This window comes from Pseudoliparis swirei, chromosome 17, assembly GCF_029220125.1.
Source record: "Pseudoliparis swirei isolate HS2019 ecotype Mariana Trench chromosome 17, NWPU_hadal_v1, whole genome shotgun sequence".
Classification (NCBI taxonomy): domain Eukaryota; kingdom Metazoa; phylum Chordata; class Actinopteri; order Perciformes; family Liparidae; genus Pseudoliparis; species Pseudoliparis swirei.
The window spans coordinates 22,728,612-22,747,122 of record NC_079404.1 but is presented as its reverse complement, the minus strand read 5'-3'; the positions used below and the strand labels follow the sequence as shown (position 1 = coordinate 22,747,122).

General features: G+C 47.2%; 1 protein-coding gene across 1 annotated transcript in view; it reads left to right on the top strand.

Annotated features, from left to right (window-relative positions):
* The window catches only part of cdh11 (cadherin 11, type 2, OB-cadherin (osteoblast)), an 84,111-nt gene extending 75,201 nt beyond the window's left edge, over positions 1 to 8,910 (top strand). Inside the window, exons 10-17 of the mRNA XM_056434887.1 lie at positions 398 to 511; positions 597 to 736; positions 1,108 to 1,244; positions 2,228 to 2,349; positions 3,165 to 3,282; positions 4,543 to 4,794; positions 5,980 to 6,131; positions 6,236 to 8,910. Coding sequence (XP_056290862.1) covers positions 398 to 511; positions 597 to 736; positions 1,108 to 1,244; positions 2,228 to 2,349; positions 3,165 to 3,282; positions 4,543 to 4,794; positions 5,980 to 6,131; positions 6,236 to 6,607 — 1,407 coding nt within the window. The 3' untranslated portion in view covers positions 6,608 to 8,910. The remainder of the gene's footprint in view (positions 1 to 397; positions 512 to 596; positions 737 to 1,107; positions 1,245 to 2,227; positions 2,350 to 3,164; positions 3,283 to 4,542; positions 4,795 to 5,979; positions 6,132 to 6,235) is intronic.
* Positions 8,911 to 18,511: the final 9,601 nt, after the last annotated feature.

Genomic DNA, 18,511 nt, shown 5'->3' with positions numbered 1-18,511 from the left:
CGTCCCAAACTACTCACATCGTATTAAATAACATCAAACCCGCGGTGCGTTCAGGTGTTTTCTTGTTGTTGTTGATACTTGAGACACAGCTGCACTCATGTGGCACTGTGTTTGCATTGATGCAGCAACAGCTCCCCCTAGCAGGCGAGGAGCGGTACTGCGCCCACTAAACGTCCCGGAGCCGAGAGCCAGCAAACATGAAATAATAGCTTCGGCGTGCCGAGTCGTAAAAAAACGACTTATTGCTTCGTCATGTCTGAGAAAAACACTTTTAAATGCTTGTTTTCCCCGAATGTAGCTGGAATTCATCGGTAACGACTCGCATATCATTTCGGGAAGAACTGATTAACCCTTCTCTCTCTCCTTCTCTGTCTCTCCTTCTCTCTCTCTCTCTCAGCATGTGGACTTTGAGACTAAGAGGTCATACACGTTGAAGGTCGAGGGGTCAAACCCTTACATCGACCCCCAGTACATCGCTTGGGGCCCCTATAGGGACCACGCCACGATAAAGGTACACTATTTATTCATGTGTGTGTGTGTATGTGTGTGTGTGTGTGCAGCCTTTTTCACTGTGTGCGTTGTGGGCGTGTCCTCAGATATCGGTGGAAGATGCGGACGAGCCTCCGGCGTTCGTGGCGCCCAGTTACACGTTCGAGGTGGCGGAGAACGCACCCGAGGGCACCCAGGTGGGACGGGTCCACGCCAAGGACACGGACGTAGCCAACAACCCCGTCAGGTAACGAGGAAACGCACACACACTCACACACACACTGCAGTGGGAGAATGTAAATGTTCAAACCGGTGTGAATTGAAACACGGCCAAAAAGAAAAATACATAGACTTCTATACAACCAGAGGAGTCGCCCCCTGGTGGTCAGTAGAGAGAATGCATCTTTAACACATGAAGCATTGACTTCTATACAATCAGTAGAGTCGCCCCCCTGGTGGTCAGGAGAGAGAATGCATATTTAACACATGAAGCATAGACTTCTATACAACCAGATGATGTCATACAGCAATCCCCCTTAACAACTGGTGTGTGTGTGTGTGTGTGTGTGTGTGTGTGTGTGTGTGTGTGTGTGTGTGTGTGTGTGTGTGTGTGTGCAGGTACATGATCCCGCTCTACACGGACATCGAGCAGTTCTTCAGCATCAACACGGACAACGGCATGATCACCACGACGCGGCCGCTGGACCGCGAGGCTCAGGCCTGGCACAACATCTCCGTGTCGGCCACCGAGATCGGTACGCAGGAGCATCATGAAAGAGACGGGATGGATATATATTATATAATTATATATATATATAAATATATCATTATATAAATATATAAGTATACAAATATATGAATATATCATTATATAAATATATAATTATATAAATATATAATTATATAAATACATAAATATATATGAATATATAAATATATATGAATATATAAATATATAATTATATAAGTATGTAAATATATAATTATATAAATATATAATTATATAAATATATGAATCCCAGCCCGGCCTCCGCGGTCCCACCTGGCGTCCTGCGCGTGCTCCAGTGGACTCAAGCTGCTGCTTTTCATTTCTTTATATATATATATATATTTATTTATTTTTCTCCCTCCGGCTCGGGAATAATGTTATCTGGACTTTATTTTTATTTTTTGTTGGTGAATGTCAGTAAAGAACCGGGGAAATGTTTGTGAGTTCAGATTCTACCGGGGGGGGGTCGGGGGGGGGGTTCTCCTTCTGCGCAGCGGTGGCACTTTGTGTGTGTGTGTAGCGTGTCGGGCCTTGTGTGTGTGTGTGTGGATTTTTTTTGTGTGTGTTTGTTTTTGTGTTTGTGTGTGTGTGTTTTTGTATGTGTGTGTGTTTGTTTTTGTTTGTGTTTGTTTGGGTGTGTGTGTGTGTTTTTGTTTGCGTGTGTGTGTGTGTGTTTTTGTGTGTGTTTTTATCTGTGTATGCATGTGTTTTTGTGTGTGCGTGTGTGTGTTTTTCTTTATGTGTGTGTGTGTCTGTGTGGGTAACCGTTGTGTCAAAAGAGGGCGAGATGCCGTGGCCCCGGGGCCCCGCCCTGCTGGCCTGTGGTCTCCAGGGCGGGGCCCGGCGGCCCCTCCGTGGCAGACGGCCAAACGGAGACGAGGAGGCGGAGCAGAGTGTGTTTACTCCTCTGATTTAAAGATGGAGAGAAAGTAATCATGTGTGTGTGTGTGTGTGTGTGTGTGTGTGCAGGAGGTCACCACCAAGACACCAAAGTGCGCGTCAACATCAAAGTGAGAGACGTGAACGACAACGCCCCGGAGTTCGCCACCAACAACGAGGTCCTGATGTGTGAGACCGTCGCCCCGGGGAAGGTACGCCACGGAGAGAGTGTGTGTGTGTGTGAGTGTGAGTGAGTGTGTGAGTGTGAGTGTGTGTGTGTATGTTTATTTGAGTGTGTAAGTGTGTGAGTGTGTGTGTTTATGTGAGTGTGTAAGTGTGTGAGTGTGTGTGCGTGTGTTTATGTGAGTGTGTAAGTGTGTGAGTGTGTGTGTGTGTTTGTGTGAGTGTGTGAGTGTGTGTCTGAGTGTGTGTGTGTGTGTGTGTAAGTGTGGGAGTGTGAGTGTGTGTGAGTGTGTAAGTGTGAGTGTGTCTGAGTGTGTGTGTGTGAGTGTGTGTGTGTGTGAGTGTGTGTGAGTGTGTATGAGTGTGTATGTGTGTGTGAGTGTGTGTGTTTGAGTGTGTGTGAGTGTATGTGTTTGTGTGAGTGTGTGCCTGAGTGTGTGTGTGTGTGTGTGTGTGTATGTGTGTGTGTGTGTGTGTGTGTGTGAGTGTGTGTGAGTGTGTATGTGTGTGTGAGTGTGTGTGTGTGTGTGTGTGTGTGTGAGTGTGTGTGTGTATGTGTGTGTGTGAGTGTGTGTTCATGTGTGTGAGTGTGTATGTGTGAGTGTGTATGTGTGTGTGAGTGTGTGTTTATGTGTGTGAGTGTGTGTGTTTATGTTTATGTGTGTGTTTATGTATTTGTGAGTGTGTGTGTTTTTGTGTGTGTGTGTGAGAGTGTGTGTGTGTTTTATATGTGTGTGAGAGTGTGTGTGTCTGTGTTTTATATGTGTGTGTGTGAGTGTGTTTGTGTGTGTTAATGTTACACAAACACACATCTTACCATATTGTGTGTGTGTGTGTGCGTCAGGTCATTGAGACGCTCAGCGCGGTGGATAAAGACGTGATGGCTCACCGGCAGCACTTCTCCTTCAGCTTCGCCCCCGAAGTCACGCACAACCACAACTTCTCCCTCAAAGACCACGGAGGTGGGACGCCATCTTTATTTCATCCCCCTTTTCTTTCCCCTCCCTCTCCCTCTCCAGCATGCCGATAGTCGCCGTTCCTTCATCCCCCCCTCCCCCCCCCCTCCTCCCTCCTCCCTCTTCCACTCAGATTAGATCAAAGCATAACCAGATGGAGGCTCACACTACCTTGTAGCAAGCAGCAGGTGCTCTGAATCACACACACACACACATGCACACACACGCACACACACGCCCGTGCACACATGTTGTGCAGGCTGTGTTAATTGCAGGGAGGTCTCAGTCCGTCTGTACAGACGTCTGAGGGGCAAGTGATTGAATTAAGTTGTGTCTGCGCTGGGAAGGAAAGAAAGGAGGAGGAGGAGAAGGAGGAGAGGAGGCGGAGAGAGGAGGAGAGGAGGCGGAGAGAGGAGGAGGAGGAGAGAGGAGGAGACAGGAGTAGGAGAGGAGAAGGAGGAGAGGAGGCGGAGAGAGGAGGAGGAGAGGAGGAGGAGGAGGAGGAGGAGGAGGAGTAGAGGAGAGGAGGAGGAGAGGAGGAGGAGAGGAGGAGAGAGGAGGAGGGGGAGTGGAGTAGAGGAGAGGAGGAGGAGGAGGAGAGGGGGAGGAGAGAGGAGGAGGAGGAGGAGGAGGAGGAGGAGAGAGAGAGGAGGAGGAGAGGAGGAGGAGGAGGAGGAGAGAGGAGGAGGAGGAGGAGGAGGAGAGGAGGAGGAGGGAGGAGGAGGGAGGAGGGGAGAGGAGGAGGAGGAGGAGGAGGAGGAGAGAGGAGGAGGAGGAGGAGGGAGGAGGAGAGGAGGAGGAGAGGAGGAGGAGGAGGAGGAGGAGGAGAGAGGAGGAGGAGAGGAGGAGGAGGAGGAGGAGAGGAGGAGGAGAGAGGAGGAGGGGAGAGAGGAGGAGGAGGAGGAGCGAGGAGGAGGAGGAGGAGGAGGAGGAGGAGGAGAGAGGAGGGGAGAGAGGAGAAGGAGAAAGAGAGAGGAGGAGACGGAGCGACGAGGAGACAGGAGTAGGAGAGGAGAGAGGAGGAGGGGAGCACGAGAAAGTTGGATTTTTTTGTTTTCGTCTTCTTCTTCTTCTTCTTCTTGAGATTCGGCAACGTTTGTCCAAAAGTAACTCTGTAGACATTTAATTGAATTTAACATAAATTCCAAAGCCTCCTTCCTTCCTTGGTTCTCGGTCTCTCTTATATTTCGTGTTAAATGTACTGTTAATGTAAATATGTAAGAGTCTCTGAAGCTGTACCCCCCCCCCCCCCCCCCCCCCCCGCAGACAGCACGGCCAGCGTCTACGTGCTGCGTAAGGGCTTCAGCCGCCTGACCCAGGACGTGTACTTCCTGCCGGTGGAGATCAGCGACAACGGCTTCCCGGCGCTGAGCAGCACGAGCACGCTGACGATCCGCGTGTGCTCGTGCGACAGCAGAGACGTCATCCTGTCCTGCAACGTGGAGCCCTACGTGCTGCCGGCCGGCCTCAGCACCGGGGCGCTCATCGCCATCCTGGCCTGCATCGTCATCCTGCTGGGTGAGCGGCTCGGGGCGGGGTCGCCATGAAGGAAGGGTTACTGCCCATTTCACACTTCTGAACCACCAAACCAGCCGCTTGCATTTATCTTGGAATTTATTTAGGATTTATTTAGAATTCATTTAGAATTCATTTAGAATTCATTGAGAATTTATTTAGAATATATTTAGAATTCATTCATAATTTATTTAGAATTTAGAATTTATTTTATAATTTATTTTATATTTTATTGGATATTTTATTTCGTAATGTATTTGACAATTTATTTGACACCTTATTTGATAATTTATTTGATATTTTATTTGATAAAGTATTAGATAATTTATTTTACAATAAATGTTGATAATTATTTTGATAATTTATTTGATAATTTATTTGACAATTTATTTGATAATTTATTTGATATTTTATTTGATAAATTATTAGATAATTTATTTTACAATAAATGTTGATAATTATTTTGCTAATTTATTTGACAATTTATTTGATAATTTATTTGACAATTTATTCATCTATCTGGATGAATCAAAAGGTTTATTAAAGATTAATTTTAAAGAGACATCCATGCAAATATTTTTGAGGAATTATCAACATTTCTCACTTTTCTTTGGGTTGCTTCTTCTGACGGAGGTATTTGTTGCACATGATGCTTTCGGGTACCCATAGAAAAGATGGAAATCTGAGATGATACTGACATATAATATAATATGGAAAATGCACTGCATAGAGAGATGAGAGGTCCGAGAGTCTCTTCTACTCTTCTCAGATTCCCCATATTTGGGGTCTGAGTGACAAACTGATGAATTTTTTCTTATTTGCAATTTTGTTGACAAAAAAAACAGCGAAGGTCTTCAAATGCGTCTTCCGCTTCAGTTTTCCTTCCCCAGCCCACATTTCTTTCTTCCTGACTGTAAACATACTCTCACGTTGTTTCCTGCACAGCTGGGATCTCTCAGGATTCTGACGTGTTGATAACCAAGTGCAATTAAAATGGCATGTGTGTGTGCATAGCACAATAAAAGTAATGATATTAATTAAACTGTCCGAGGTCTAATTACAGCGTCTCCCACCGTGCACGCTAATTACCCAACGCTCCCTTTCCCCTGCCTCCTTCTCCCAGAGAACCGCGTGAGGATCGTTGTGTAGACCCAAAAAATGATTGTTGTGCGTCGGTGTCGTTCGCAGCCATCGTGGTTTTGTTCGTGGCGCTGAGGCGTCAGAAGAAGGAGCCCCTGATCGTGTTCGAGGAGGAGGACATCAGGGAGAACATCATCACGTACGACGACGAGGGTGGCGGCGAGGAGGACACGGAGGCCTTCGACATCGCCACGCTTCAGGTGGGAAGAGGCGTTCAAGTGTTCTGTTTTTGTTGTTGTCGAAGGCAATAAGCGCTTTTATCTCACCGGTGGTCTCTCTCTCTCTCTCTCCGCCGATCGTTCAGAACCCGGACGGCGCCAACGGCTTCCTGCCGAGGAAGGACATCAAGCCGGAGCTCCAGTTTCCCATCAGGCCCGGCAGCGCCGGCCACACGGGGCCCAACAGCGTCGACGTCGACGACTTCATCAAGACCCGGATCGCGGAGGCCGACGGCGACCCGACGGCGCCCCCGTACGACTCCATCCAGATCTACGGCTACGAGGGCCGGGGGTCGCTGGCCGGGTCGCTGAGCTCCCTCGAGTCCGTCACCACGGAGTCCGACCTGGACTACGACTACCTGCAGAGCTGGGGGCCCCGGTTCAAGAAGCTGGCGGACTTGTACGGGATCAAAGACTGCTTCGTGGACGATGACGACGACGACGAGGAGAACTCTTAACGCTGGTCTTACAGAGTAGACGCCCAGCCCCCCCAAACCCCTACCCCGCCCCCCCCACCCCCACCCCTCCGATGTCTGATGTATCGAATCAATGAGGTTAACTGAGGGTTAACACTACCGAGAACCCAATGGTTACCAAATACCACCTGATCCGTTCACGCCAGCGCGGCGACGAACCCTTGGACAAACCCTTGGTTGAACCCTTGGATGAACCCTTGGACTAACCCTTGGTTGAACCCTTGGTTGAACCCTTGGAGGAACCCTTGGACGAACCCTTGGACAAACCCTTGGTTGAACCCTTGGAGGAACCCTTGGATGAACCCTTGGACGAACCCTTGAACAAACCCTTGGAGGAACCCTTGGACGAACACTTGGACGAACCCTTGGACCCCCCCCCCCCCCCCCCCTCCGAAATCTCTCCTTTCCCACCTGCTCTATTTCTTCCCCCCCGTTCTCCGTCTACAGACTTGAGCATCGCGGGGCTGGAGCTTCGTCACGTCAGTAAATCGTCGCCCTGCGTGATCCAAAAGACTCGCTTCTAGCTGACTGTTTAGTTTCTTTGGGGTTCTCTATACCTTTTCTTTTTTTTTGTGGACTGGATTCACGTCCTCCCGCAGAGCAGAGAGGCTTCTGGGACAGATTGTAAACCCCCGGAAAGGTTCCCGAGCGCAGGGAGAAACCTGTTTTGAAAAAAACTAGAGAGACTAAGAGGGAGATACGAGCTAATTAAACGGGCGGGATGTTGCGAAAGATAAATTAAAAAAGGTAACGGAAGACGTGTCGGTCGGGGTCGAACAGATGAAACTAAATGCTTTTTTTCTCCAAAATGTCGCCGTTGTGTGTGTGTGTGTGTGCAGAATTCAGCGGGTACCGTGGTTTAAATAGCGTGACTCTGGGTTGTTGATACTTTGAAGACGCTCGCAGCATCTTCACAGTATGGTGGCCTTATAATAAATAAACAACAACTCCAGGGGTGAACATTACAGAAACTAAAAAAAAAGGTGTGACCGCGAGCTCCAGTAGCTACACGCAGACGGGACTGAGTATCTGTGACGACACACAAATACCTTCTTTATTTCTTTTTTTTTTACTGCTCCCAAAACGAGACTCTACGTGGATTCAATGGAGAGAAGAAGAAAAAAACTGTGGATGATACTTTGTTTCCATTCTTCACTGAGGAGAGTATAAAAGAAGAGCTGCCCTCCTCTAAGCCCCGCCCCCATCAACAATCACTTCCCATACCGCGTCCACCAATGAATGATCACTTCCTCATCCGGAGTCCACCAATGATGATCAATCACAATGAAGTTTAAAAAAAATAGAAATAAGAAAAAAACCTGTGAGCTCTAAAAATCGCCTTAAACTTATTGGACACTCTTTCAACTCAGTGCATTCTTTATTTTTATTAATTTTCTCCTTTTTATTTTGTTTATTATTTTTTTTACTTTCGGGGAAGAAAAGTATATTCAAAGAAAGCAAAACTATTCTCCGTGTTAGTTGTGTACAGAGCGGCGTGCAGAACGTGAGGATCCGAACAGGATGTGCAGTTTTTTCCCGGTACACGTAAAGCGGGAAAAACAAAACGTGCGTTGTGTTTTTTCCCCGCCAAAACAGCAGCTACGTGGGCGTAGCGTAGCGGCGTCTGTTGCATCAACATGGCGCCGCTAACGTGCACACTGGGAAATAACACAAGGCGGGTTTTTAGAGCCACGTATGTATACACAGAGAGGCGTCTTTTTTTAAGCCTGTGGGGGTTCTCTTTCAATCTTTTTTGTTATTTTTAAAGTTATTATATTAGTATGATTATTATTATCGTTGTTGTTTTTTATAATTATTATTATTATCAGCATTATTACGAAAATATTTGTTCTTTTTTTGCTACACAGGAAGAAATTCATGTTTACGTTTTTAAACATCGGCTTTTTGCGTTGTTTTTTTTGCCGCTCTCATTTCCTTTTGTTTTTGTTTGTTTTTCATGATTTGGCGTTTCTTCGTTCTTTCTCCACTAGCGGGAAAAAAATCTGTCCGTTGCAGCGAGAGAACGCCTCGTTTTTATTCCGTCAAGTTTTATGGTACCGATTTGTACAATTTTAAAAGTTCTTATTTTTAGTATACATGCAGAATATTCCAGTATTACGACAAAAAAACGTGTTAAGAAAGATTAAGATTTAAAAAAAAAAAAAAAATGTTACAGCATCACACTTATATTTTCTGAACATTGTAATGTTGCTTTACTATGTGCTTCAATCTCCGAAGCGAAAAAAAACAAAACTTTTAAATAAATGCTCTTTTTATAAAAACGATATTGAATTGTTTGTGGGGTTAAACTTTGTGAGATCTTCATGTTCGTCACTTTTTACATTTACACTGAAGAAAAGCTTCTTCTCACCCAAAGATGCATCATCGCAGCCGTCGCCATCTTGGATTACAGCCGTCGTCAATAAGGAGAAGTGACGTAGAGACACTGGACACCTGTCAATCACCTTGTAGCTCCGCCCCTAAAGCGTCCCCTGCTGTATGGTCTGTGTGACTCTAAATGACCATAAAGTATAAATGATGACATCATGCTGTATAGAAGAAGACTTGAAACTGGAGACTGAGACATAAATTCATGTGAACAATGTTTACTGAGGGAATACATAAAGAGAGAAGTAGTCACTATATAGACTTCTATACAACCAGAGGAGTCGCCCCCTGGTGGTCAGGAGAGAGAATGCAGCTTTAACACATGAAGCGTAAACTTCTATACAACCAGAGGAGTCGCCCCCTGGTGGTCAGGAGAGAGAATGCAGCTTTAACACATGAAGCGTAAACTTCTATACAACCAGAGGAGTCGCCCCCTGGTGGTCAGGAGAGAGTGCAGCTTTAACACATGAAGCATAGACTTCTATACAACCAGAGGAGTCGCCCCCTGGTGGTCAGGAGAGAGAGTGCAGCTTTAACACATGAAGCATAGACTTCTATACAACCAGAGGAGTCGCCCCCTGGTGGTCAGGAGAGAGAATTCAGCTTTAACATATGACGAAGACTTCTATACAACCAGAGGAGTCACACACTGTCTGAATCTTCCGATTCTGCCAAGAGATACCTGGACACACACATCCAGCAATTTGTTTTAATTTAATCACTTTAATTTTGCGTATTAAGCCGCCGACTCCACAAACACATCTTTTGGAAAGAAGTTTCCATTCACTTCATATCACGATGAAATGTCATGTGAGAATACTTGAATTCAAAGTACACACACACACACACACACACACACACACTGTATTCACTCACTCCTAGGGGAGCTACACTGAGAAGGTCAGGCTGCACTCTGGATGCCCAACGAAGAGGTGATGAAGAAAGAGAGATGGAGAGGAGACACAAAGGAGGAAGTGAAAGGAACGGGGGGAATAGGACCGAGAGAAAGAGAGAGAGAGAGAGGAGCAAAAGGAGTGATACATGAGACCATTTTGCAGTTACATTATAGAGTTTATTATTTAAAATGTGGTTTATATGAATTATCCAAATGTGACAAATGGAGAGATGGGGAGTGTGAATGAAAGAGGAATGCTAACCCACTGGGAATGAGGGAGGAGGGAGGGAGGAAGGGAGAAGGGAGGGAAGGAGGAGGGAGGAGAGTTGAACTTCTTCACCTGACTGAAATTTTCTTTTCGACGTCCCACTGGGAGAAAGACGGGAGGATATCGAAGGAGAATCAATCAGAGAAGAGGAGGAAGAGGAGGAGGACAAGTGTTGTTTGTCCCGTGCAGCGTGAGAGAGGGAGGGATGGAGGGATGGAGGGAGGGAGTAAAGTAAGAGGGTGAGTTTGAGAGGAGGCGAGGATTTGAAGAAGCAGAGGACACTGCAAGGAGGAGGAAAAGGAGGAAGAGGAGGAGGTGAACTTTTGCTCCTGCTTTGGCAAACTCAGCATCGTCTCCAGTCGGGAGACACAGGATGCCGACAAGGACGTGTGTGTGTGTGTGTGTGTGTGTGTGTGTGTGTGTGTGTGTGTGTGTGTGTGTGTGTGTGTGTGTGTAACTGTCCAATCCGTTGTTACAGGTGGTTGAAATTATTTTTTTCAAATTAATCTTCAATTAATGAATGTATTTGAATCAACATATTTTAAAGTTTGTCTGTAGTTGGAAGTTTGTGGAAGGCTTATAATATATTTGCTTTTAATATGTCCGACATACTTAACTTAGTAATGTTGTTGTCTGATCACAACTCAGGTGTTTGCTGTGAAGTCGGAACTTTATTTTGAAAAGCCTGCGTGAGTATAATAAATAAAACATCCACAGGAGTCAGTGACACACTGACATTATATTATAAATAATGAATCATTGATGAGAATACACCAACACACACACACACATGCATACACACACTCACACACACACACACACACACAACAGGCCTTTAAGAGCCTCTTTCCTCCATCTTCACCTCCTTCTACCTCGTGTTCATGTTCTCTCTGGATCTGACACCTCTCCTGCTTTATCTCTCTTCATCTCCTATTTACCTCGACTTCCCTTCCTCTCTCTCTCTCTCTCTCTCTCTCTCTCTCTCCCTCTCTCCAGATAATTGCAGTTCATTCGGTGTCAGTGTGTAGGGGGATCCCAGGCCGGCTGAAGCCTGATTAGTTTTTAATCGTGAAGTGGCACTCGAGTAAACAGGGAGATATTCTGCCCGTCACTCCAGAGGGGGGAGATGTGTGTGTGTGTGTGTGTGTGTGTGTGTGTGTGTGTGTGTGTGTGTGTGTGTGTGTGTGTGTGTGTGTGTGTGTGTGTGTGTGTGTGTGTGTGGAATAGTTAGTGCCACAAACAGCCAGACAGTAAGTTGATCAACCAGCCGGTCAGTGAGTTCATTAGCGGAATGGAAAGTCGGTTATTCCAGAAGTTAGCCAAACCCGCCACGTGAGGCCGAAGAGGTCATTGGGTCTGGCGCTTTTGGACCGATCCAACAGGCGTGTGACAGACGGGGGGAAGGGGGGGGGGGAAGAAGGATGGAGGTAGGAGGAAGGGAGAAGGGAGGGAGAAAGAAGGGAGGAAGGGAGGAGGGAGGAATGAAGGGGGGGGGGGGGAGTGTGACGCAATCCCCAAACCATGTATAATATAGAGAGAAATTAAATGAAGAAAATATACGGTAATATACAAACATATTTATGAATATCATTTAGTTTTATTCTTAAACCTGCAGTTTAAGAAATTCATGAAGTTCATGAAGAAATAAAGAAAAAAAAGAAAAAAATGAGAAAAACTAAATCATGTGAGAGAGGAATAATGTTGTGGTGAAAGTGAAGGTGAGCTGCATTCTCTCTCCGGACCACCAGGGGGAGACTCCTCTGGTTGTATAGAAGTCTATGCTTCATGTGTTAAAGCTGCATTCTCTCTCCGGACAACCAGGGGGCGACTCCTCTGGTTGTATAGAAGTATATGCTTGATGTGTTAAAGCTGCATTCTCTCTACTGACCACCAGAGGGCGACTCCTCTGGTTGTATAGAAGTCTATGCTTCATGTGTTAAAGCTGCATTCTCTCTACTGACCACCAGGGGGCGACTCTGGTTGTATAGAAGTCTATGCTTCATGTGTTAAAGCTGCATTCTCTCTCCGGACCACCAGGGGGTGACACCTCTAGTTGTATATAAGTATATGGTTGTATAGAAGTCTATGCTTCATGTGTTAAAGCTGTGATTTTAAATTCATATTCACGAGGAACGACCAGCGTGTCCTCAGGAAATATGACCATAACAAAATTATAATAAATAAAAAGAGAGATAAATTGAAGGTTGTGTTGCTCATTAGTGGCGATGAAAGCTCGGTGGTGTTTGAACCAGCAGCTGGACGACGACGGAATGGGCTGCAGCTCAAAGCTCGCGTGTCACGGGAGATTAAGCTGGTCCCTGATTGGTCGAAGATGAATTGGGATTCAAGCCTATTGGCAGAATCATTTGGGGGGGGGGGGGGGGGCTCAGTGCAGCATGGAGGGAACTGAAAGGAAATGTGTAGCGTCCATTTATCAGAACACGATCCATACGAGTTAATACAACTCACTGTGTGTTCAAGATTCTGCCAAGCTTAGTTTCCTCTCTGGAGGGAGGGAGGAAGGAACGGAGGGAGGGAGGAGGGGAGGGAGGGAGGGAGGAAGGAAAGAAAGGAGGGAGGAGGGGAGCGAGGGGGAGGGAGGAAGGGAGGTAAGGAGAGAGGAAGGTAGGAAAGGAGGGAGGAGGGGGGAGGGAGGAAGGTAGGTAAGGAGGGAGGAAGGAAGGAAAGGATGGAGGAGGGGGGAGGGAGGGAGGGAGGTAGATAAGGAGGGAGGGAGGAAGGAAGGAAGGAAGGAAGGAAAGGAGGGAGGAGGGGGAGTGGGGAGGGAGGGAGGAAGGAAGGAAGGAAAGGAGGGAGGAGGGGGTGGGAGGGAGGAGGGAGGAAGGAACAGAAGAAAGGAAGGACGGGAAGGAGGAGGAAGGAGAAAAGAGAAAGGGAGGAGGTATATAGGGAGGATGGAGGAACTGAGGAGGGAGGAAGGGAGGAAGGAAGGAAGGGGGAAGGAAAGGAGGGAGGAAGGGAGGAGGGAAAGGGGAGGAAGGTAGGTAGGAGGAAGGAGGAAGGGAGGAAGGGAGGAGGACAAGGAGAACTCACACATTCCCTCCCAGCTCCTCTGACTCTGTTTCACTGTTTGTTCCTCTGGCTTCACTTCCAGGTTGACGTGAAACTTCATCCGGGCCGCGACCTCATTGACCTCATTGACCTCATTGACCTCATTGTCTCTCCACCGGCGCCGGCACCGAGATAAGAACAGGTGAGCACAGAGAACTCTGTCTCACAACCCCCCCCCCCCACACACACACACACACACACACACACACACACATAATCCAGCAAACAAATTGCTTTCCCAATTCCCCTCCAGGAAAAACAACCGGCCGTTAGCTACTCCTCTCTCTCTCTCTCTCTCTCCTTCTCGGTGGTCCGTCGACAGCACCGAAACTTTTCTTTTCTTATCACAATGCAAAAAAAACAACTGAAATTCATCCATGTACTTTTTTTTTGCTTCCAAAAAAATCCAATTACAATGTGGACAAAAAGCCCCAAAACAATTCCTATATATATCTATATATATATTTTTTGTAGTTGCAGACCCGTCGCCACTAATGCAACGGGCCGATATGATTGGATGATAGAAGCCACAGAGTATGTCCTGGGCCCGGCGGGGGGGTCCGGGACGTAGCAATTTAGGAACAATGCAATGAAGGAAGTCGTGGATCGGGAGGGAACAACTGGACCTCTCATTGTTGTTTTATTAACCCGATTCAAAATGAATAAAAAATCTAATTTGGACCGATCCAAAAGAAAAAGAATCTGCTCTCTGATTGAACCCAACCACAAAAACCCTCCTGCCAACGTGACGATGGAACGACCCGGGCCCAGGAATGAAAATAAGATATGACAAGAATAAGAAAAATAGGGTAAAAGGACATAAAGGGAGAGACAGGGGGGAGAGATGACCCCCCCCCCCCCCCTCATCCCCCAACCCCCCTTCTTCCATTTAGCATCAGCTGAACCCCTCATATTTAATGCATCTTTAATGGACTGATCCTTCAGCTCACTTCTAAAGCTAATTTGCTGTGTCATGAATCCTCTGCGCTGCGAAGCCGGCGCCGCGAAGCGTGTGAGGCTGCTGCAGCAGCGCGACGTGGTTTGTTGGTGTGTGTGTGTGTGTGTGTGTGTGTCTGTGTGTGTGTGTGTCTGTGTGTGTGTGTGTGTGTGTGTGTGTGGCTCACAGATGGGTTGGATATGCAGTGTGGGCACAGAGGGGCTGGCCGAGTCCACGGGCCATATCAGCCAATAGCGTCATTACTCACAGTTAGACCCGAAACAGATTAAAGAATAGTGACGAGCAGCCAGCCAGGAAGCCAGGCAGGAAGTCAGGCAGGAAGTCAGGCAGGAAGTCAGGCAGGAAGTCAGGCAGGCGGAAAGAAATCGTTTCATTATCGGCCTCCTTTTTCTTTTTCCCCTGCGTTCTGAATCCGGCGCCATGACCAGTTTCTACTAAGAAGGGCGTCTTCTTTGGCCCCGCCCCCTCCCGTGACTTTGAATCGACCTCTGCTCAGCGGAGGAGTCGCTTCGCTTTCTAACGGCGACCTCTCGGTGGCGAGCGTCGCCACGGGAGACACGCGTTGGTCATTCTGTCACATCCAGATGTTACATCATCTACTGGAGGTTTAGGGGGGGAGCAGCAACAGTAGGGAGGGAGGGAGGGAGGGAGGGAGGGAGGGAGGGAGAAGGAGGAGAAGGGAGGAAGGGAGGAGGAAGAAGGAAGGGAGAAGGGAGGGAGAAAGAAGGGAGGAGGGGAGAAGGGAGGAGGGAGGAATGAAGGAAGGAGGGAGGAGAAAAGAAGGGAGGAAGAAATAAGGAAGGGAGGAGAAAGAAGGGAGAAAGAAGGACGGTAGAAAGGGAGGAAGGGAGGAGGGAGGGAGAAGGAAGGGAGGAAGGGAAGAGGTAGGAAGAAGGAAGGGAGGAGAAAGGAGGGAGAAAGAAGGAAGGTAGAAAGGGAGGAAGGAGGGAGGAAGAAGGAAGGGAGGAAGGGAGAAAGGAAAATATTAAATATGATAGCACACAATCCCATGAAACAAACACTTTATTGACCCCCCCTCCACCCCTACACACACACACACACACACACGTGTCTATTACAGACCATTTTTTTTAATGCAGTATTGATGGGAGCACGGTCGAATGAAGCCGTGTAGTTTAATCACTATTGCAGAAAAAGAACAAGAAATTACATCAAAAAAATAAAAATAAAAATATACTATATATACATATATATATATATAGTACATAGTGGACTATTTGTGTCCCTTTACATGAGAAACAATAGATTGCATCTCGGGACTGTTTCTGAGGACTGCCATGGACTCTGTGTTTGGCACTTTGGGAGGAATGACTTCCCGTGGTGCATTGTGGGGGATCGCTAGTCTTAAGGTGCATTAGAAATGTGAGTTTCAGAGTATTTATACACTCATTTCTCTTCTTTCTGTATGTTTGTTTCACTCGGGTCGACATGATGTCACTGCTGCCGCTGTCACGAGAATCAAAGACTCACCAAACGATCACTCTTTAATAATAGAAATTAAATAAACTCAAAAACATATTTTGTTCTCACCGTGCACCAGTCTGAGTCTCTCCTTGCGCCACTTTTTTCATGCATTTTTTTGCCCTTTTAAAAATACATTAGTCGTGCCGCCCCCCCCCCCCCCCCCCCCGCGGCTCTGCCCTCATTTCTATTAACTAAGTCATATATTGATGCCCTGCAGAATGAAACCAATTCTTTAATAACGCCTTAAACTGACGGATGTCCTTTCACACCGTGGGAACCGCGGGGGGTCAGAGGTCACCTCCTCGTTTCACCTCCTCGATTCACCTCCTCGTTTCACCTCCTCGTTTCACCTCCTCGATTCACCTCCTCGTTTCACCGCCGCGCACACTTTAGAGAAATAAACGATGTTCCGTCAGCCGGGGGGAGATGAAGGGAGACGACGTCTCCGGAGGGTTCCGGTGTGACGGGTCACGTGCCGAGGAACAGAACCGCGACCGAAGCTCCGGCTCACGCCGTAAACTCCTCCACCTCCTCCTCCTCCTTCTCCTTCTCCTCCTCCTCCTCCTCCTCCTTCTCCTTCTCCTCCTCCTCCTCCTCCTCCTCCTCCTCCTGACAGTGCTATGAATATCAATTAGATGATATACAAGTCACAGAGAAACCATTTAAAAGTTTTGAAATCGCTTCTCTGTGGAGGAAGGGAGGAGGAAGGGAGGGGAGGAAGGGGGTAAGGTAGGAAGAAGGGAGGGAGGAAGGCAGGAAGGTTAAAGGGAGAATGGAGGAAGGGAGGAATGGAGGAAGGAAGAGAGGAAGGGAGGAGGGAGCAAAGGAGGATGAAGAAGGGACGAAGGAAGGAGGAAGTAGGGAGGAAGGATGGAGGGATGGAGGGAGGATAAATGGAGGAAGGAGGGAGGGAGGATGGTAGGAACGGAGGGAGGAATATGGAAGGAGAGAGGAGGAAAGAGGGAGGAAGGGAGGGAGGGAGGAGGAAAGTAGGAAGGAGGGAGGGAGGAAGGTAGGAACGGAGGGAGGGAGGAATATGGAAGGAGAGAGGAGGAAAGAGGGAGGAAGGGAGGAAGGGAGGGAGGGGGAAAGTATGAAGGAGGGAGGAGGAAGGGAGGAAGGGAGGTAGGAAGAAAATATTCTAGAGGGACTCGAGAGGAAACCAGGAAGCTGCATCTGTTTCCAAACCGACAGAAATAAATAACCACATCAGCTGTTTCACAAACATCTCCGCCCCCCTCCACTAACCGATCCCCCCCACTGTCCCCTCCGTGCCCCCCCCCTCCACTAACTGATCCCCCCCACTGTCCCCTCCGTGGCCCCTCCACTAACCGATCCCCCCCACTGTCCCCTCCGTGGCCCCCCCCTCCACTAACCGATCCCCCCCACAGTCCCCTCCGTGCCCCCCCCCCTCCACTAACTGATCCCCCACTGTCCCTCCGTGCCCCCTCCACTAACTGATCCCCCACTGTCCCTCCGTGCCCCCTCCACCAACCGATCCCCCACTGTCCCTCCGTGCCCCCTCCACTAACTGATCCCCCCCACTGTCCCCTCCGTGCCCCCCCCCCTCCACTAACCGATCCCCCCCACTGTCCCCTCCGTGGCCCCTCCACCCTCCACCCTCCACCGCCTCGCGCCGGCTAATTGAAATTGTCACATTTAATTTGGCCCCAGCGGAGGAGTGGGATCGAACCTTTGGAGGGAAAAGGAGGAAGGAAGCAAAAAGGAGGAGACATCAATTAGCAAAACCTGACCGGCCACTTAATTTCTCGGCAGGGGGGGGGGGGGGCGGGACCGAGGGCTCGGCGTATAATAGAATACAATAGAACCCACACTGAGAATGTAATTTAAATGTAACTGTCTGCTTCCTCTAGAGGGCTTTTGATGGATGATCGAGACCTTCCAGTGGTTAAGCTCCGCCTCTTTCTCCTTCATGAGGTGGTATCTGACCCTCTCCTTCGTCACCAGCGTATAAACTCTACGTCTTCCTCTGCTTTTCATAACGAACCTCGTTTCCTTTCCTTTCTGTGACCACGAAGACAGTTCTTCCCGACCGCTCCGTCAGTCGAGCCATTTCAGCAACGTAGTTCGTTTTTTGGTGGCGTGTCGGCTGAAGACGTGCTAACGTGCTAACGAGCTAACGAGCTAACGAGCTACCGAGCGCCATGGAGAGTGACGTAAAGGTCGAGGCGGTGAGATCTGATCGATACGATGTGAAACGAGAAGATTTCAAACGTAAACAAGTGAGTTTCCAACCGGTGGAACACGAAGAGTAAGAGACAGAAATCGTCTTTTAACGAGACGTGAAGTTACATTTCTGTGCAATATGAAACATACATATATATATATATATATATATATGTATATATATATATGTATATATATATATGTATATATAAAAAAATAGCTATTTATAAATACAGTATTTATATATATACACATATATATATGTATATATAATTATATACATATATATACACAAATAAATATATTTATAAATATATATACAAATATATTTGTATATATATTTACATATATAAATATATCCGTAAATATATTTATATTTATAAATATACATATATATGTTCTTTATTCATCCATAGGGAATATATAGGGATGTATACATGTATACACAAAAAATATTTATATATAAATAAAATAGCTATTTATACATACAGTATTTATATATGTATACATACAGGACTGTCTCAGAAAATTAGAATATTGTGATAAAGTTCTTTATTTTCTGTAATGCAATAAAAAAAACAAAAATGTCATGCATTCTGGATTCATTACAAATCAACTGAAATATTGCAAGCC